Source organism: Microcaecilia unicolor, chromosome 3, assembly GCF_901765095.1.
Source record: "Microcaecilia unicolor chromosome 3, aMicUni1.1, whole genome shotgun sequence".
Taxonomy (NCBI): Eukaryota; Metazoa; Chordata; class Amphibia; order Gymnophiona; family Siphonopidae; genus Microcaecilia; species Microcaecilia unicolor.
Genome location: NC_044033.1, coordinates 47,440,132 through 47,457,251, shown reverse-complemented (window position 1 = coordinate 47,457,251; position 17,120 = coordinate 47,440,132). Strand labels below are relative to the sequence as shown.

General features: G+C 40.3%; 1 protein-coding gene across 3 annotated transcripts in view; it reads right to left on the bottom strand.

The window, feature by feature from the left end:
• BABAM2 (BRISC and BRCA1 A complex member 2) overlaps nt 1-17,120 on the bottom strand; it is a 582,320-nt gene that overhangs the window by 529,138 nt on the left and 36,062 nt on the right. For all 3 annotated transcript variants that reach the window (XM_030195882.1, XM_030195883.1, XM_030195885.1), the window contains exon 3: nt 14,425-14,501. In XM_030195882.1, coding sequence (XP_030051742.1) covers nt 14,425-14,501 — 77 coding nt within the window. The remainder of the gene's footprint in view (nt 1-14,424; nt 14,502-17,120) is intronic.

The window sequence follows — 17,120 nt, the reverse complement described above, 5'->3', positions numbered from 1 at the left end:
CCCTTGCATCATAAGTGTGTCCACCTACATTCTCTCTGGATTGGAGTCAGGTTGAATGGCTTTGGGTTGGGGAATTGGGGTGGTTGTTGTATGTTTTGGAAATACTACTACTACTTACCATTTCTAAAGCACTACTAGACGTACGCAGCACTGTACACTTGAACATGAAGAGACAGTCCCTGCTCGACAGAGCTTACAATCTAATTAGGACAGACAAACAGGACAAACAAGAGATAAGGAAATATTAAAGTGAGGATGATAAAATAAGGGTTCTGAACAAGTGAACAAGGGTTAGGAGTTAAAAGCAGCATCAAAAAGGTGGGCTTTTAGCTTAGATTTGAAGACGGCCAGAGATGGAGCTTCACTTACCGGCTCAGGAAATCTATTCCAGGCATATGGTGCAGCAAGATAAAAGGAACGGAGTCTGGAGTTAGCAGTAGAGGAGAAGGGTGCAGATAAGAGATTTACTCAGTGAACAGAGTTCCCGGGGAGAAATGTAGGGAGAGATGAGAGTGGAAATGTGTGTGAGTGGGGTGAGTGATGGGTCTGGGAAAGTGGTGCAGTGCAAAATAATATGGGAACCAATTGCAGACAAGTGGGTAGGACGTCAGTGCTCAGAATTGGTGTGTAGGCCTGGTGAGGGTGATCCTGGGTGGGGCTGGGCACCAGGGATGTTATTATCAGGTCAGAATGGTTACTCTATAGTCTAGTTTTCCCCGGTAGTCCCATGCCCACTAGAATAGCATCATGGAATGTGGGAAGTATTACTTCCCCAATTAAGCGCTCAAAACCTTTGACGGCCTTGAAACGTCACAAAGTCGACATTGCTTGCTTGCAGGAGACATGGCTCTCGGCCGAAGAACATGCAAAATTACAGTGTCATTGGGTGGGAGAGGTGTTTTCAACTTCTTCTCACAGTAGACGGGGAGGGGTAGCAGTTTTGTTTAGAAAAGGGCTGCCCTACAAGTCTTCCCTGTTCCTTAAAGGCATGGATGGACCCCCCTTGGATATATTCAAGAGATACTTGATGGAAAATTTAAAATTTACCTCTGAGAATATTCCTCCTCTTAATAAAATATATTACCTACCCACAAAAAAACCAAGTGGATCTTCACAAATTCCTCAACAGCCTCAAGGAGATCTCAATGTCTCAGACCTGTTGGAAACATCTTTGTCTTCAATAACAAATAGGCAAACATTGTTGGTCTCATTTGTATTCCAGCAGGATTTGGAACTGGTTAGGAAACTAGCTTTAAGGAACTTACAACTTCCATTTTATGGACAAAAGATCTGGGTCTTCCCAGACGTTACTAAATCTACACAAATCAAGAGAAAGGATTTTCTAGCATTGAGACCACCTACCTTGGCGCTGGGGGCTACTTTTAATTTAAGTTTCCCATGTAAATGCAATATAAAATATTTGGGTGTAAAATATGTTTTCTTTAACCCTGTTCATTTGAAGCAATTTATAGAATTGAAAAAATTGTCATGAAGCCTGTTGGATAGTTGCAGTATTGACCTTATGGAGAAATGAATGATTATAAGTGGATAAAACTGTTAAGCATTTCTTTAGTTTTTTGTTGTATACAGATCTCCCGTGTGAAAATGGCTCTTCTCCCCTCCAATTTGTGGTCTAATATAGGATGCATAATTATGTTTCTGGAACTAAAAAATTTTTCTGTAATTTTGTTTTATTTATATCTGATTTTCCTTTTCAAGCGTTATGAAAGCTTGTAATTTAAAAATGATAAATAAAGAAATGGATGGATTTACTATTACATATCTGGCTTCAAGGCACAGAATTTTTGTTAGTCTTGTATGGTCCAAATCAACATAACCCCAACTTTTCCCACTCTCTGCTGCAGCACTATTTACAGCATAGTTCACTACAATTGATGGTCTTGGGTGACTTTAATATGGTCTCAGACCCTACTCTAGATTGTTCTAGTCTGACCTCGTTACATTACAATGGGCCACAAACAAAAACTTTTGCCAATTTTATGCAATTTAATTGACATGGCGTACGTTACACCCCGGTGAACACGACTATACACACAGATCTCGAGCACATGGAACACTAGCAAGGTTGGATTACATTTTGGTAGAACAAAGGTTATTCCCAATGATAATGGCTGCAGTGATTGGCCTGGAAGAGATTTCTGGCCATGCTTTACTGTAGGTAGATATGGAGACATCTGCAGATGTAAGAGGAGGTACGGGATGGCGTTATCCATTCTATTTGCACAAAGATATTGTTTTTCAAAAATATATCCAAGACAAATGGATTGAGTATGCTACTAATAATGCAATACATGTGGGACCAACAATCTCTTTATTGGTCGGCCTCAAAGGCAGTAATTTGGGGGGACATAATAGCATATGTACAAGCTTGCAAGAAGCAGCTAGCAGCAGGCATTATTAAATTAGAATCTCAGCTGAGGAGGACCGAAATGGCTCATGCTAGGTGTCCCACTAGAGCTTCATTGGAGAATCTATGCGCCACTCAGGCTGCGCTTAATACAATGTTGCACAAGAAAGAATCTCACTCCTTGTTATACCGCAAATACAGGCTACATCGATCTGGTAATCGACCAGGTAAATTGCTGACTCGAATTATTAAAAGCTGGGGCGGGCCATGCAGGGAGTCCTCACAAATAACTTACATAAAATAGCAAAACTTTTTACGGATCACTTTTCCACACTCTATGCGGCAGAAACTTCACCTAACCCTCAGACGTTAACAGCTTTTGTCCACACTGGGTCTTCCCCATGTTGACTCCAACAGAACCAGACTATCTGAATGTCCCGTTATTATTGCCAGAGTTGCAGGCAGCGGTTAAAGCTTTAAAAGTATGTTCTGCTCCAGGACCAGATGAATTTGTGGGAGAGTACTATAAAATGCTTGGTACCCAGGCTCTGGGGGCGTTGCTGGCTTATTTTGAAGAAGTTAATAGAGAGAGGATGTTTTCCTATTCATGCTAATACAGACTGGTAACGCTCATACCTAAGCCAGGCCGGCCTCCAGAGAATGCCAGTTCGTACCAGCCTACATCCTTACTGAATGTAGATGTTAAATTGCTTTCCAGAATATTGGCGGAACGATTGGCTCAGTTGTCTCCCTAGGTTGATAGGACCTGAGGAAGTAGGATTTGTCCACAGGCGACAGCCGGCTCACAATGTGCGCCGTTATTGGCAATAGCACGTTGTCAGGACATAGGGACACCATTTCTATATGTGTGTTTGGACGCGGACAAAGCCTTTGATAGAGTGGGTTGGGATTATTTATTTCACACCTTGTCACATACGGGGTTTCGGGGTTGGTTCTTATAGGCGGTCAGGTCCCTGTATAGTAGCCCTTCGGCTTGTTTGCTGATTAATGGTCTTAAAGAAAAAAGTTTTCCCATTACAGGAGGTACTAAGGCAGGGGTGCCCACTCTCCCCGTTGCTATTTATAATATCGTTGGAGCCGTTGCTAAAGAAGATTTCCCTGTTAGAGGGGGTGAGGGGGGTATCTCTTTCTGGTCATCAAATTAAAGCCTTAGCATACGCAGATGACCTGTTGGTAGTGCTAACAGACCCAGCTAACTCACTTAAAAGTTTGCTTAAATGCACGCAGCAATTTGGGAGATTTGTGGGTTTTTTTTATTAAATTTGAATAAGTCACAAGTACTCTCTTCCTTACCTGATGTTCAGGGGCTCTGTCAAACAGATTTTCCCCTTAAGTGGGTGCATGATTCACTTAAGTATCTTGGGGTACAAATTCCAGCAGATCTATCTCAATTATACCAGTTGAATGTACAGGGGTTGCTGAATGACGCTCAACAAAGACTCAGGTTTTGGAAAGCCTTTCCCATTTCTCTGTTGGGCCGGATAGCTTTGTATAACATGATTATTGTCCCTCAATGGTTATGTCTTCCAACAGTTACCATTGTTTTTGAAGCTGTCTAATGAATGTTATGCTATGCAGTTTTCTATGGAAGGGGAGGAGGACACGACTCTCCTTAACTACCATGTGTATTCCTGTGGAGTATGGAGGAATGGGACTAATAAGTATGCACCATATAACAATAGCAAGTGGCATGAGGCACATTGATGACTGGTTTCGATCCACACAGGATTATTCCAACACTACTCTGGAGCTTCAGTTATCACCTACTGTCCACTTAAAGGAGAAGAGATTGAGTAGAACATTTTCTTTATTATGGAGTTTACTTGGCTCTCAAGGGTAAAGTTGCAGCCAATAGTGACGCCGAGTATTTTTAGGCTGTCTGAGGGTGGGGGGGGGGGGTGTTCTAGGGTATTTATGGTTGCGGGTTTGTACTTATTATGTTGAGATGAGATGAGAGGATGAGGCAGTGTGTTTTTTCAGTGTTCAGTTTCAGTTGGAATGAATTTGCCCAGGAGTTCATGATGTTCAGGCTGTCATTGATTTCATTGGTTATTTCTCTCAAGTCATGACTGAAGAGAATGTAGATTGTGACGTCGTCTACATAGATGAACGGGTTGAGGCCTCGGTTGGATAGGGACTTTGCCAGTGGGATCATCATCATGTTGAAGAGTATTGATGATAATGGTGATCCTTGAGGTATTCCACAGGTAGCTTTCCACGGTGATGATATGTTTGAGTTTGATTTTACTCGGTAAGTTCTGGTGCTTAGAAAAACCCTTTATCCAGTTAAGTACGTTTCCATCAATCCTGAAATGGCCAAGGAGTCTTAGTAGTATATTGTGGTTTACCATGTCGAATGTAATCGAAGGATTCTCCTGTTAAGACTAGAACGCTTGGAAATTCAAGATTTTGCTTCTACTGTAGGCGACCGCTTTCAGAAATGTTGGATCCCATTTTGGAACACACTAACGCCCACTGCACGGAGTAGACTGCTCAATATGTAATGGACTCTTTGTTTTGGTTGAGATGGACTCAGCACTGCCCTTTAGTATGATTTGTTTTGGGGGGGGGGGGGGATGGGAAGGGCGGGATGTTGGATTTAATGTTAAATGTTATCCACATGATTTGAATTGTTTCTTATATCTGGTTTAATAAAAACAATTGGAATATAAAAAGAATAGCAAAAGCGTAGTTAGAGAATGACACGGGGCCAGAGCCCATGTGGACAAACTTTGTCCCCGTGTCATTCTCTACTTTGAAAGCAGTTATGCAGGAAGGACTGTGGAAGACAGGAGAGCTAGACTGAATCCTGAGATTGATGACATATTATTATTCATCAACAGTTTAAAAAATGTTAACATTGCTTTGTAGGGCATATTTCTCCCCTGCTAGGGCATACAGAGCAGGTTGAACTTTTTAACAGGGTGGATTAGGGCTCCTTGGGGTAGCAGAAGTCAGCTATTGTTGAGACTGGAAGGGTAGAGGGTGGGATGGGGAGTTATTATAGTTGCTTGTTTATTATTGTTTTTTATTTGTGATTTATAAACAGTTGCACAGGATATTGTTCCTTTTTATGCTTTAAAAAAAGATTAAAATATAAAATTCCTAAATGCAACTCAACACCAATTCCTTCCTGTCTAAGCCTTCCACTCAAAATCTCAATCCACCTTCTCATGCCTGCCCCAAGCATGCTCAAAATCCAACACAGTGCTGTCCTCCCCATGCTTCCTTAGGGCCCTGATACATTCATGCCACTGTTCTTTTAGGGTTTTAACTGTTGCTTTCTTCAGTTTAACCCATGTTTCATTTCCAATATCTTGTCATTATAGTCCTCTGTGTTTATCCCACGCTTTTTTTAAATTCCATTACCATTTTTAGTTTCGACCACCTCCTCTAGAAGGGAATTCTGGAAATTTATTATCATTTCCATGAAGCATATTTCCTGATGCTATTACAGAGAATTTCCCCTTACAGCTTCACAAGTCACAGAGTCTAATTCTATATCTTCCCATCTACTGAAAAAAGGTTTTCCTATCATATCTCCTCTCAAGCATATATATTCAGTATCTCCTCTCACTGTTTTTGATACAGACCCCAAACTATACTGGTTCCCTTTTCTGAACTGCCTCTATCCTTTATTCTTTCTGAGCGTTGGCTTCTGGAACTGCATGACTTGAATACAGGTATTATCATTTCCTTTCTGCTAGTTATAGTTCTCCTTATGCATACCAATATCCTCCTGGCTCTGGTCATGGTTTTATCACACTATTTCCCAATCTATCAGGTACCCCAAACATATAACTCTATAAAATGAATCTTAACTGCCATGCATTTGACCACTTCAAGTTTTTTTCTTTTAATTTTAGATTACATCTCATTTTGTCTACAACCCTGATATGTCCATTCTATTTTAGACCTGTGTGTCACAGGCAATCTTTCCTTCACATCTTCCACGATGTCTTTCACAGATATTAAATAGAACTGTCCTCAGGATTAATCTCTGAGGTGCTTTATTTACCACTACCTTCTGCTGTCTATCACCCAACTACTTTCTAACCCAATCCACCAGCACAGGTACTGGAATTCAAAAGGTTCCAGTTGACTAAGGATTAACATTTCCTACTAATAGGTGGCTATATATATAGCCTTTCAATTTGTGGGTGTTTCCCACATGCACAACAAAATTGCAAGCTGGAACACATTTGCAACACAGCCTAACTTATCCAGCTAAACCTAGGCCTGGCTATAACTGAAAAAAATCTAGCTGGCTATGAATTCGCAATGTAGGTTTAATGTATTTTCAACTGCAACTTAGCCAGCTAGGTTATGCCAATCTGCTCCCATCTCAATACTGGCTCTTAAAATTCCAAATTCAGGGATTTCTGAAGTTCTAATTCTGAAAGCAATTAAAAAAAATTAGTGGCATGAGAAAAAGCAAGAAGTTGACAGGTGTTGCCTCACTGGCAAAACAAACAACCAAGTTTTGAGCTGCAACCTGCTCCTGCAATGGTCTGCTTTTGTTGGAAAATGGTTATTTTGTTTAGGAAGGAGAGAGTAACAGCAGCAACAGGACACTTCCGCAGACTGTTGGAAATACAGCTGTGGCTGTGCAGCTGTGCTTCCTAAGAAGTAAACCATCTGCTTCCGGTAAACCACAACAAAGTGCAAAGCTCTATCCAATGTGGCAGTGGTCAGAACTGATGTACTACAGAACCTGGAGAGAGCAAGTAACAGCAACCACAGAGTTCCAGTTGTATGCAAGCCAAACAGGAGGAAACCTGGCATTCATATGAACGAATTCATTGGCTATTTGCTTAAGACAGTTGTGTAACAGTAGTGTTGGGAGCATCCTATAACCCCCTGGAATATAAGAGGACCCGTAACTCAAGGGAGCACAGTTATGGGGCAACACTGACAACAATCAGAGGGACCACCAGACATATGAACTGAAGCCCAGACACTTAGAGGGCTCCATTTAGGTGCCTGAGGAAGGGCGATAAAAACCTGCTCTACAACAGAACCTAGGTTGCAAAAACAAGGTATGTGATGTAGTCGCATAGTTACAGAATAGCACTTAGTTGACATACTGACATACACATGCTTGTGTAAATACTCATATTCTAAACATTTATGGATGCAATGAACACGCTAGCACCTAGTTTACAGAATTGCCATTTTATTACATACAAAAGGCGGTGCAGCTTGACAGCCATCAGATCCGTGTTCAGAACAGAAGAAGAAGCAGGTGCAGAAACCAACCCTATGGCGAGGACAGGGCCACAAAAGATACCTATCTTAAAGTTGTGGGTCTGAAGAATTGGGGGCCATGGAAAGTGCTGGGAAAAAGATTCCAAATGATCTGCACACATATAACTAGTGGCATCAGGGCCAGCTGCATTGCAGCTCAGTGAAGAGAGTCAGCAGCTGAGATCATCTTGTCATTCTAATGAATAAGAGAAAAGAAGAAGGAGGAACAATGAAAGAAGGGAAGAGAATGAGAAGAAGAGAGGAGGGGAGAAATGATAAAGTAAAAGTGAGAAGAAAGACTAACATGAGCAAAATGAATGTTCAATAGGTCATAAAACAAAAAGGAGGTGGCCCAGAACTGACACAGAACAAAGACGTATGAAAATACATAGAAAACACAGATGTTAACTATCAATTTCACATATGCAGATGTGGCTGCTTCGGAACTTAATGACCAGACAACAGTCACTTTTTTTCACTGAAAGGAGCTGAGGGTGAAAGGAAGTAACAGCAACTACTGAGTTCCACTTGAATGCAAGTCAAACAGGAGAAGACCTGGAATTCATATGAAAATTCCTTGGCTATTTCCTTAAGACAGCTATATAAGACCCAGTTAAGGAACAGAATGGTTCCTGAATCTCTATTAGATGATCTTCACAGAAACCGAGACAGGGGATTTGCCTTGGTGTTAGCACAGCTAGATTTCTCAGCAGCTTTTGACACTGTGAATCACAATATCATTCTAGCACAACTAGCTAATGGTTCGGTGAGGAGTATTCTTGAAGGATACTACTGAAACAGGACATTTAAGGAATCTCAATAGACAGGTTTCAACAATGGTGAAAGAAAGCCAGGAGCATTTAAGGAGAGAGCAGGGTAAAGGATGCACATTATACCCGTCACTTCTAAGCACCCTGTAGGTGCAAGGAAAGTGCTTGTATACAAATGCTAGAAGCCTAAAAAATAAGAATGTATAATATATAGCATTAAATGATGAGGTAGATATAATAGGCATCTCAGAGACTTGGTGGAAAGAGGACAATCAATGGGACACTGTGTTAACAGGGTACAAATTATATCGCAATGATAGAGAGGATCAAATTGGAAGGGGGGTTGCACTTTATGCTAAAGAAGGAATTGAATCAAACAAAATAAACATTCTACATGAAACAGATAGCAGCATGGAATCACACATGGATAGAAATTCCATGTGTGACCTGGCTTGGACACTATTGGAAAAAGGATATTGGGCTAGATGGACCATTGGTCTGACCCAGTATGGCTACTCTTATGTTCTTGTAGGGCTGTACTACCGTCCGCCAAGACAGAATGAACAGACAGATGAACCAATGTTTACAGAAATTAGGAAAGCTGGAAAATTGGGCAACACTATAATAATAGGTGATTTCAATTACCACTCTTCCAAGGAATCTGTAGAATACTAACCACACATCAAAAAATAACCAATTCTACATGAATGATCTGTATCAGAAGGATTGCCCAAATCTTTAAAAGTGGAGAAAAAAGCCCTCAGTGAACAAAAGGAGACACACCTATTTGAAAGACAAGTCTTCAATATATAGGTGGCTCACAATAATCATCATTTCTACATTCAGATAGAGGACCAGCCTTTGGTTGATCACATCCTTCTTTAAAGTATGTTTCAGTAGCTCTGTCAATGAAATTTCCAAAAGGTTCTGGGATCGATGACCTTCTTGCAAATAAAGTACTATCAAAGTCACTTTGGACTGATGGGTTTGTATCTTCTGTACCTCTTCTCATCGTAAACCATAGTCATTGCTCACAGAACCTTTATATCTGAAGAAAAACCAGGGAGTCTTTCTGACAAAGCAGGATTTCACGAGAGCCCAGCCTAGCAGCATATGTTTAAGTGTCTATAGCAACATACCTCAACAATGAGTATTGGGGCTCCCACAATGAATGACAAATTGGTTAGTATGAAATATTAGAGAAGTCTTAATGCAAAGACAAGCATCCACATAGCCAGGTTTGACTAGCAGGCTGCAGTGTTAGAATCAACTAGCAACTGAGTCTGTCTGGCAGACTGCAAGTAAAGAACTAGGGGGGTCTTTTACTAGGCAGCGGTAAGCCCAAAGCAGGCCATTACTTTAAAAAAAAAAAAAATCAGTCTTTTATCCTTTAACCGCTGCAGTAGTCAAAAACACGTGCTCATGCCAGAGCAGGCCCCCTTTTGCCGCAGCTCAGTAAAAGGACCCCTAGAAGACCTATGAGAAATACAAACATTCACATGGCCAGGTCTGTCTGTCTGGCAGGCTACACAAAAGATCTCAGAGGTGAAACGCTCAGGCAACAACCATGCTAATATTTTCCACCTAGTTATACTATAGAGTTTTGTAATTAGATATGGTTAAAGGTGAGGTGCTAAAGGGAACTATGTAGGTATCTTGTATGCTCACCTACATAAAATTGTGGAATACAAAAGGAAAAAGACTGAAAAAGAGAGACTGTCTTGGATAAGGACAGATATTTTGCAGGCAGTCTATAGCTGGAAGCTCAGTGTATCTTTGGAAGTGTGGAGTGCTGCTGGGCAGACTTGATAGGCTGGCTAGTCTTTTGATGCCATCATCTACAATATTACAAATGAGACTTACTACTATGATGTCCCCTACCTCCTGTATAGGAGCTGGAAGACCACCTGGTTTGATTCCCACTTTCCTCTTTAAAAATGAAATCCGAACTGTTTACTTGCAAATTCATTTTCCCTGCTTCACAAACTGTGGATAAATTAAGAATGCTTTTCACTCACAGCAAAACTTTTAAGGTCTTTAATATCATTTTCATACTTCTACACCCCATTGAAGTAGTACATCTAAGAGGGTTGGAGCCCTATGCATGAGTCTGGTTTACCAAAACCTTAATCCTGTCCTGCTCTTATTACAGACAGCCTGAATCCAAAAGAACGCTCAAGAATTTAATTTGCTTTACTATCTCTGTCAGATTCCTTTTAACAGGACTGATGTGACTTATGTGGAAAACCACCCCAGCTGTAGACAAAAAGTAAAAGGAATTGTGGTGCTGGAGGAGGGGACACTAGGCCAGAGACAGAAGCAACAGGAGAAGAGGTTTTGAATTAGGGAGTAGAGTGATTGGTTTTTGTTCTGCTCCAGGCTCATCCCCCTCCTCTCCTCTACCTCACAGGCTCCCTGGAAGGGAGGGGCTGGTGATCAACAACCTTTTGCTCTGGAGTCTGAAAATTGGCGGAACAGTGTTCCAGGCCACTCCCCAGAATTTAGATTCTACTCTACAGATAGCCAAGGCCTTCAGATTCTGCTTCCTCCTCCTAGAATACTGGAAATCCCTCTAGATGAGTCCAAGGTTGCAAAGACAGGAGAAATGGAACTGCTTATGAAGTAAGGCAGCTTTGGAGGTGGATTTTGTTTTCGTTTTTTGTTAAAAAGAACTTTGAAATGATTGTTAAAACCATCTACAATAAATAAGTCCATGGTCTTTCTTGGAATAGTCCACCACCTCTCTGGGAGGCTCATTCTTTCTTTCCTGCTCTTTGAAATCCCAACTCATTCTCTGAATGTGCCCCACCACAGACCAGGAAAATTTGATCTAGCACATCCCTTCCCTACAATCTAGGTAGGGACAAACCCTCATCTTCATTTTGCACTCAAGAGTTTTATACGAGGAGGGAATGAAAAGGAGTTTGTTCTAATTTATTTTTATGTAAGCTAAATCCACATAAATAAATTATTCTTGCTGTATCAATTTTCAATTCAGAATACTGCAGCACAAAAGCAAATATTACAATAATACAGAAAAACTTTACAATTTCACACATAATAACGGATCAAAATAAACACAAATCAAAGCAGAACTCTTCCGCTAAACCAATGCTTCAACTATCTGTAACTGTCTAACCAAACACCTGGATAATAACCAGGCCTTTGTTCTGATCCTAAACTGTATGTTTCTTAATAAAATTAAATGTTGCCCATTACTTATTCTTGCAGCTGGAAGGCAAAATTGTGGCACTAAATGCATATTCACTTCTAACACCGACGGTCCTTGATCTCAATAGAGTCACCTAAAATGATCCAGCAACCCACCAGCTGCCATTTCAGGTGCAAAGCCTTAACCTGCAATCCTCTGGCATTTCTACCCAGTTCCAGAGTAATGGAATCAAGATACTATCCAGAATTGCTGTGCAAACAATGCAGCTCTTCAGTTTGGCTTCAGCTGCATTGCAGGAACTCCTTTCTACCCTCATGCAGGTCAGATGCCTGTAAACTAAGGCCCTTCTCTACACAACTGCAGTCCAATGTGCAAGAGTGAGGAAGAACAATAAGAAGAAATCTTGGGAGGCAGAAGCATAATCAGAACTTTGAGAAGACAAATACTGCTCTACTAAGCCAGTAGGTAGAGCTATATCCTATGTGGGACAGACTGAAAGAGATGTAACAGAACATGCAGTACATTAAAAAACATGTGAAAGCAACCTGGAATGCAGGCCTTTTCAACTTTTTTATCCAAACCTTAAACTTAGCAATTAAAATTTGTAAAGCATGGCAGATGCTGTGCCCAAGCTCTATGGCTTCAGTTTCTGCTTAGCTTCCACTCAGAAGCTTTACTGTGAGTGAAAAATGAAAACAGAATGCAAAGTCAAAGATACTGTTTGATGACAATTCTGTAAAGAGCCTATGTCAAATCACAATCTGTCTTAAACTGTAAAATCAGAAAAGAAAAAAAAGCACAAATTAACTCCCGGATTCTATATAGCACGACTTAAGTTACATGGGCAAATCCGGTCGTATTCTGGATTTGCACACACAACTTAATTAGTTAACAAGCCAATCAGTGTCTATAATTGCCAATTAACAAGAAAATGACACTAATTGGCATTAATTAGAATTTACGCATAAAACTGTCTAAGTGTATTCTGTAACAAGATGCATGTAAATTCTAAGTCACATAGCTAAAAAGAGGGAATGGCCATGGGCGTGGAATAGCCATTTCTAAAATCTATGCACATTGTTATAGAATACACTCGGTCCGCGCCTAATTTAGGTGTCGCCATTTACACCAAATTTTACTTGGCGTAACTGCCCGCAACTAAATTTAGTCATGTGGACGGATGCTCGGCATATTCTATAAACCGTGTGGAAATCTAGGCCTGTTCAAAACGTACACCTACAATTAAGCATTTGGTGGGGGGGGGGGGGGGGGGCAATTTTTTAGGTCTGATATATAGAAACTAGCCTAAGTGTATAAAAGAATTTATTAAACAATAAAGAGTAAAAAAAATTCTAAAGATACTGTAATTCGAATTAGAGGACGTTGATCCCCTGAAGCAGTTGAAGGATCAACAAAACATAAGTTCTTAAGTTGGGCAGATTTCAAATTCATTATGAAGAAGACTTTAGAACTGAAGCCAGCATCTGACATTCAAAGTTTCACTCTGATGAGCGTCTCTTAGTTCATTATATTACATGAGTTTCCCTATCCCACTACAACATGTATTGTACTTATCCCCTACCGGACTTGGTGAATGCCTTTACAGTATTATGTAAGCCACATTGAGCCTGCAAATATGTGGGAAAATGTGGGATACAAATGTAACAAATAAATAAATAAATGTGATGCTTTGATGAAGTAGTTTTGAAATATTTTTTGATATAATCTTTGAAATATACATTTCATTGTCACATTTGGGAAACACAGCATTTTGAGTTAATTGATTTACATGTTGTTGAAAGAGAAGACCAATGATGGTATATGGGGCATTAGCTTCACAAATAACAAGCTGATACTGAAGACTCCATGTTTCTGAGGTACATAAGTATTGCCATACTGGGAAAGACCAAAGGTCCATCAAGCCCAGCATCCTGTTTCCAACAGTGGCCAATACAGATCACAAACACCTGGCAAGATTCCAAAAAGTACAAAACATTTTATACTGCTTATCCCAGAAACAGTGGATTTTCCCCAAGTCCATTTTTTTTTCTTTTTGTTACATTTGCACCCTGCGCTTTTCCCACTCATAGCAGGTTCAATGCAGCTTACATATTATATACAGGTACTTATTTTTATTTGTACCTGGGGCAATGGAGGGTTAAGTGACTTGCCCAGAGTCACAAGGAGCTGCCTGTGCCTGCAGTGGGATCGAACCCAGTTCCCCAGGACCAAAGTCCACCACACTAACCACTAGGCCACTCCTCCACGGTCTATGGACTTTTCCTTTAGGAAGTCATCCAAACCTTTTTAAAACTCCATTAAGCTAACCGCCTTTACCACATTCTCTGACAACGAATTCCAGAGTTTAATTACACGTTGAGTGAAGAAACATTTTCTCCGATTTGTTTTAAATTTACTACATTGTAGCTTCATCGCATGCTTCCTAGTCCTAGTATTTTTGGAAAGCGTGAACAGACGCTTCTTTTCTTAAAAAATGTTTTTACTTTCATTAGCTTAAATATCAACACTTTGACTATGTCTGATATATTCTATTTTTAATACAGAGTAGGCATTGTGTGTTAACTAAAGTTATTACTGCAAAAACATTCTTTTTTGGGGGGGGCAGATTCTGACTTGAGAGGCATTTAGTCAATCCCACAGATAGCAGTTTCGCCCCACTGGCTCCTAAGCAGTACATACACCACCAAACATTTGAACTTGCAGTTCCTCTTGTACTGAGCAGGATTGTTCCATATTAAGTTGTTGCGCACACCAGACCATATAAAGACAATAAAAATGATTATTCAAGGAAAATTATATAAGATATACAAATAGCTTTTGCTTACATTTCAGCGTTTCGCCTGCATAGGGGATGTGCAGTTTAAACCGATCACAGCTTGGTCCAGGAGTCAAGGATGTACAGCTAAAAACAAACAAACAAATCATCAAAATAGAAAACAATTTTGTCAAGAGAGGTGCCCTTTTTAGGCACGTTTCATCTCAGTTCCATCCATCTGTCCGTCAGTATGCTTAAGGTCAAAGACAAACAGACAGACACACACACACACCCCATACTGCTCCTGTAATCCTAACAAGATACATTATACCATGTCTTTTCACACCCAATTTTGCAAAGGTTGAAAAGCAACATCCAACACAACCGTATATCCAAATAAGAAGGTGCATATTGTGGGCATGTTTTCAGCAGGTCTAGGAAGGGCCCAAAATCAAGACATCAAACAGGAAGAAACGTCCAAGGCTAAAAAGAAGGATGTCCTGTTTCAGTCACGTTCATGGTAGAAAAAAGTGCTATTGAACTGGAGAGATTAAGGCATGACACCTCCTTAATCCCTCAGTGGTTGCTGTCTCCCTCCCTTGAAAGTGAACTGAAAGGGGATACCAGGCTCTATGTCCAGTGGGTAGGGGGGTTCTATAGTTCTTTTTATGGGGTCCTGTGGTTATAAGAGCAAAGGCTGCGAACCCAAGAGTTTTCTCTGGTTCTGTGTTTGTGATTGGAGGTGTGACTGGGGTAGGGATGGGTCTGTAAAACTTTTGATGACAGGTTCTGGTACCTTGGGGCCTCTTTGTGCTGTTATTCTTTACTTCTTAAGGTTGGTGTTTGCCCCATGTTCACTGTTGTTTGTTTATGCTCTGTCATCAATAACAATTGTTAAACTTAATAGGAGGAACTGCTTCAGAAGAAAACTTGAGAATCTCAATTAAATACTTCATGAAGTAATGGAAAGGATTTATACCTACAGATTTAGGAAAATTCAATATAATCTTCAATTAAAGTTCTCAATTTGTTCTATTTTATGTTGAATTAGTTCTATCCTTAACAATTGCCACCATTGTCTGTTTAAGTTCTTTAATCTCTAATTGTGTCTGCTGTACTTGTTCCACACAATCTTGCTTAACCTCTGCCATATTTTGAGATGGTAAATCACCTTTACCAGCAAGATTGGAGACTTACTGAGGAGATTTTGAGACAGTATTTTCAAGCTTCTGTACTGCCCACCAAATCCTTTCCACTGTCACCTGCTTCCTGGTTCCTGACGACCAGGTAGAGCACAGAGCGTGGTTCCATGCCCACAGTTGTGCTTCTTAGTGTCCACTGAGTGAGGCTTTGGCTTGGCCCTACAGGGCGCTGCCAGAGGGGTATGGATCCCCATACCCCTCCCCTCCTTCCTGGACACAGTTTGGGTATTTTTCTCCTGGGCTCCCTTGAAGCTCCCAGGCAATTGGCTGTGCCTGGTTTAGCTTTATTCCCTTCTAAAAGCAGGCTTGCACACACTGGCCACATGACTGAGAATGCCTAATGGTAGACACTGCTCTGCCTGCAAGAGATGGCAGCTGAGCACAGCTGCCGACGCTGTCTGCTCCTCTAACAATGCACCATTTCCAACTTTGGAAATGGTCCAGGGGACCGCCGGAGCTGAGAGTTTCTGTGCTCAGAGGCATCAGTACCTGCAATAAGAAACAAGGGTGGAATCCCTAGCATTGGCAAGAATATGTTGCAGGAACCAGAAGAAAATTAATAAGAAAAACAAAGACAATAAAACCTCTTTTTTTCTAGAATGAAACATTGAACAACACGCAGAGGTTAAACCTCTTATACATCAGAGAACTTTGTTTTTTCGCAAGATCTCTGCTTCTAAATTCTCTGAGAAGTAGATGCATTTCATAAGGGAGTTTAAGCCCTTCCTGTTTAAAACAGATAAGAGATTGTTGTGATCTAACTTTATTGTAAACTGCTTTGAACCAAATTGGTGTTAGCGGTATATAAATTGTAACCTGTATAATGTCGTAAGATACACTTTTATACACCTGTTTTGGGTAAGACTGAAATAACGTAAAACAAAAAAAGTTAAATTACAGGATACTGAAAATGTTGATAACAATAATACAAGCTATGCAAGTATCAATATTCTCTTGGTTTTCCGATAGATCTCCAGAGATGTCAAAACCCTTTATGAACAAGAACAATATTTCCATGTCTACAAACTTTAATTCCATGTAAACCATAATTATGGGAAGAGTGAGGTCATACATCAGTTATACATCAATACATCTACTTATGAATTCTTAACCCTAATCTCACTACACCCAAACATTTACTCACAGAAAAATGTGTACCATTTGCTTCATATAACGCCCCTTAATTTCCTGTTGTCTCCTTCCAATGTCTCAATGTTCTTTCAATTGATTTACTCCTTAACGAATTTGATTTAGACTCGTTTAACTCTTCACAATGTAATCCATAACCTGAATTGTAACAAATTGTATTTCCATTATTCATAATGTATTGTAAGGCACACTGAACCCGCAAAAAGGTGGGAAAATGTGGGATACAATTGCAATAAATAATAATAATAATCCAACCAAATTTAGTTTAAGAGATAGATTATATGGTTCAGATGTAGAAAAACTGAAGAGGTGAGTTCTAGAACCTGTTAAAACACAAAAAGCTGCGCTTCAGATAAATGCAAGTTTTTGTTTTCAAGAACTCTAGCCTACGTAAGAGGGTTCTTTGCTTCACAGA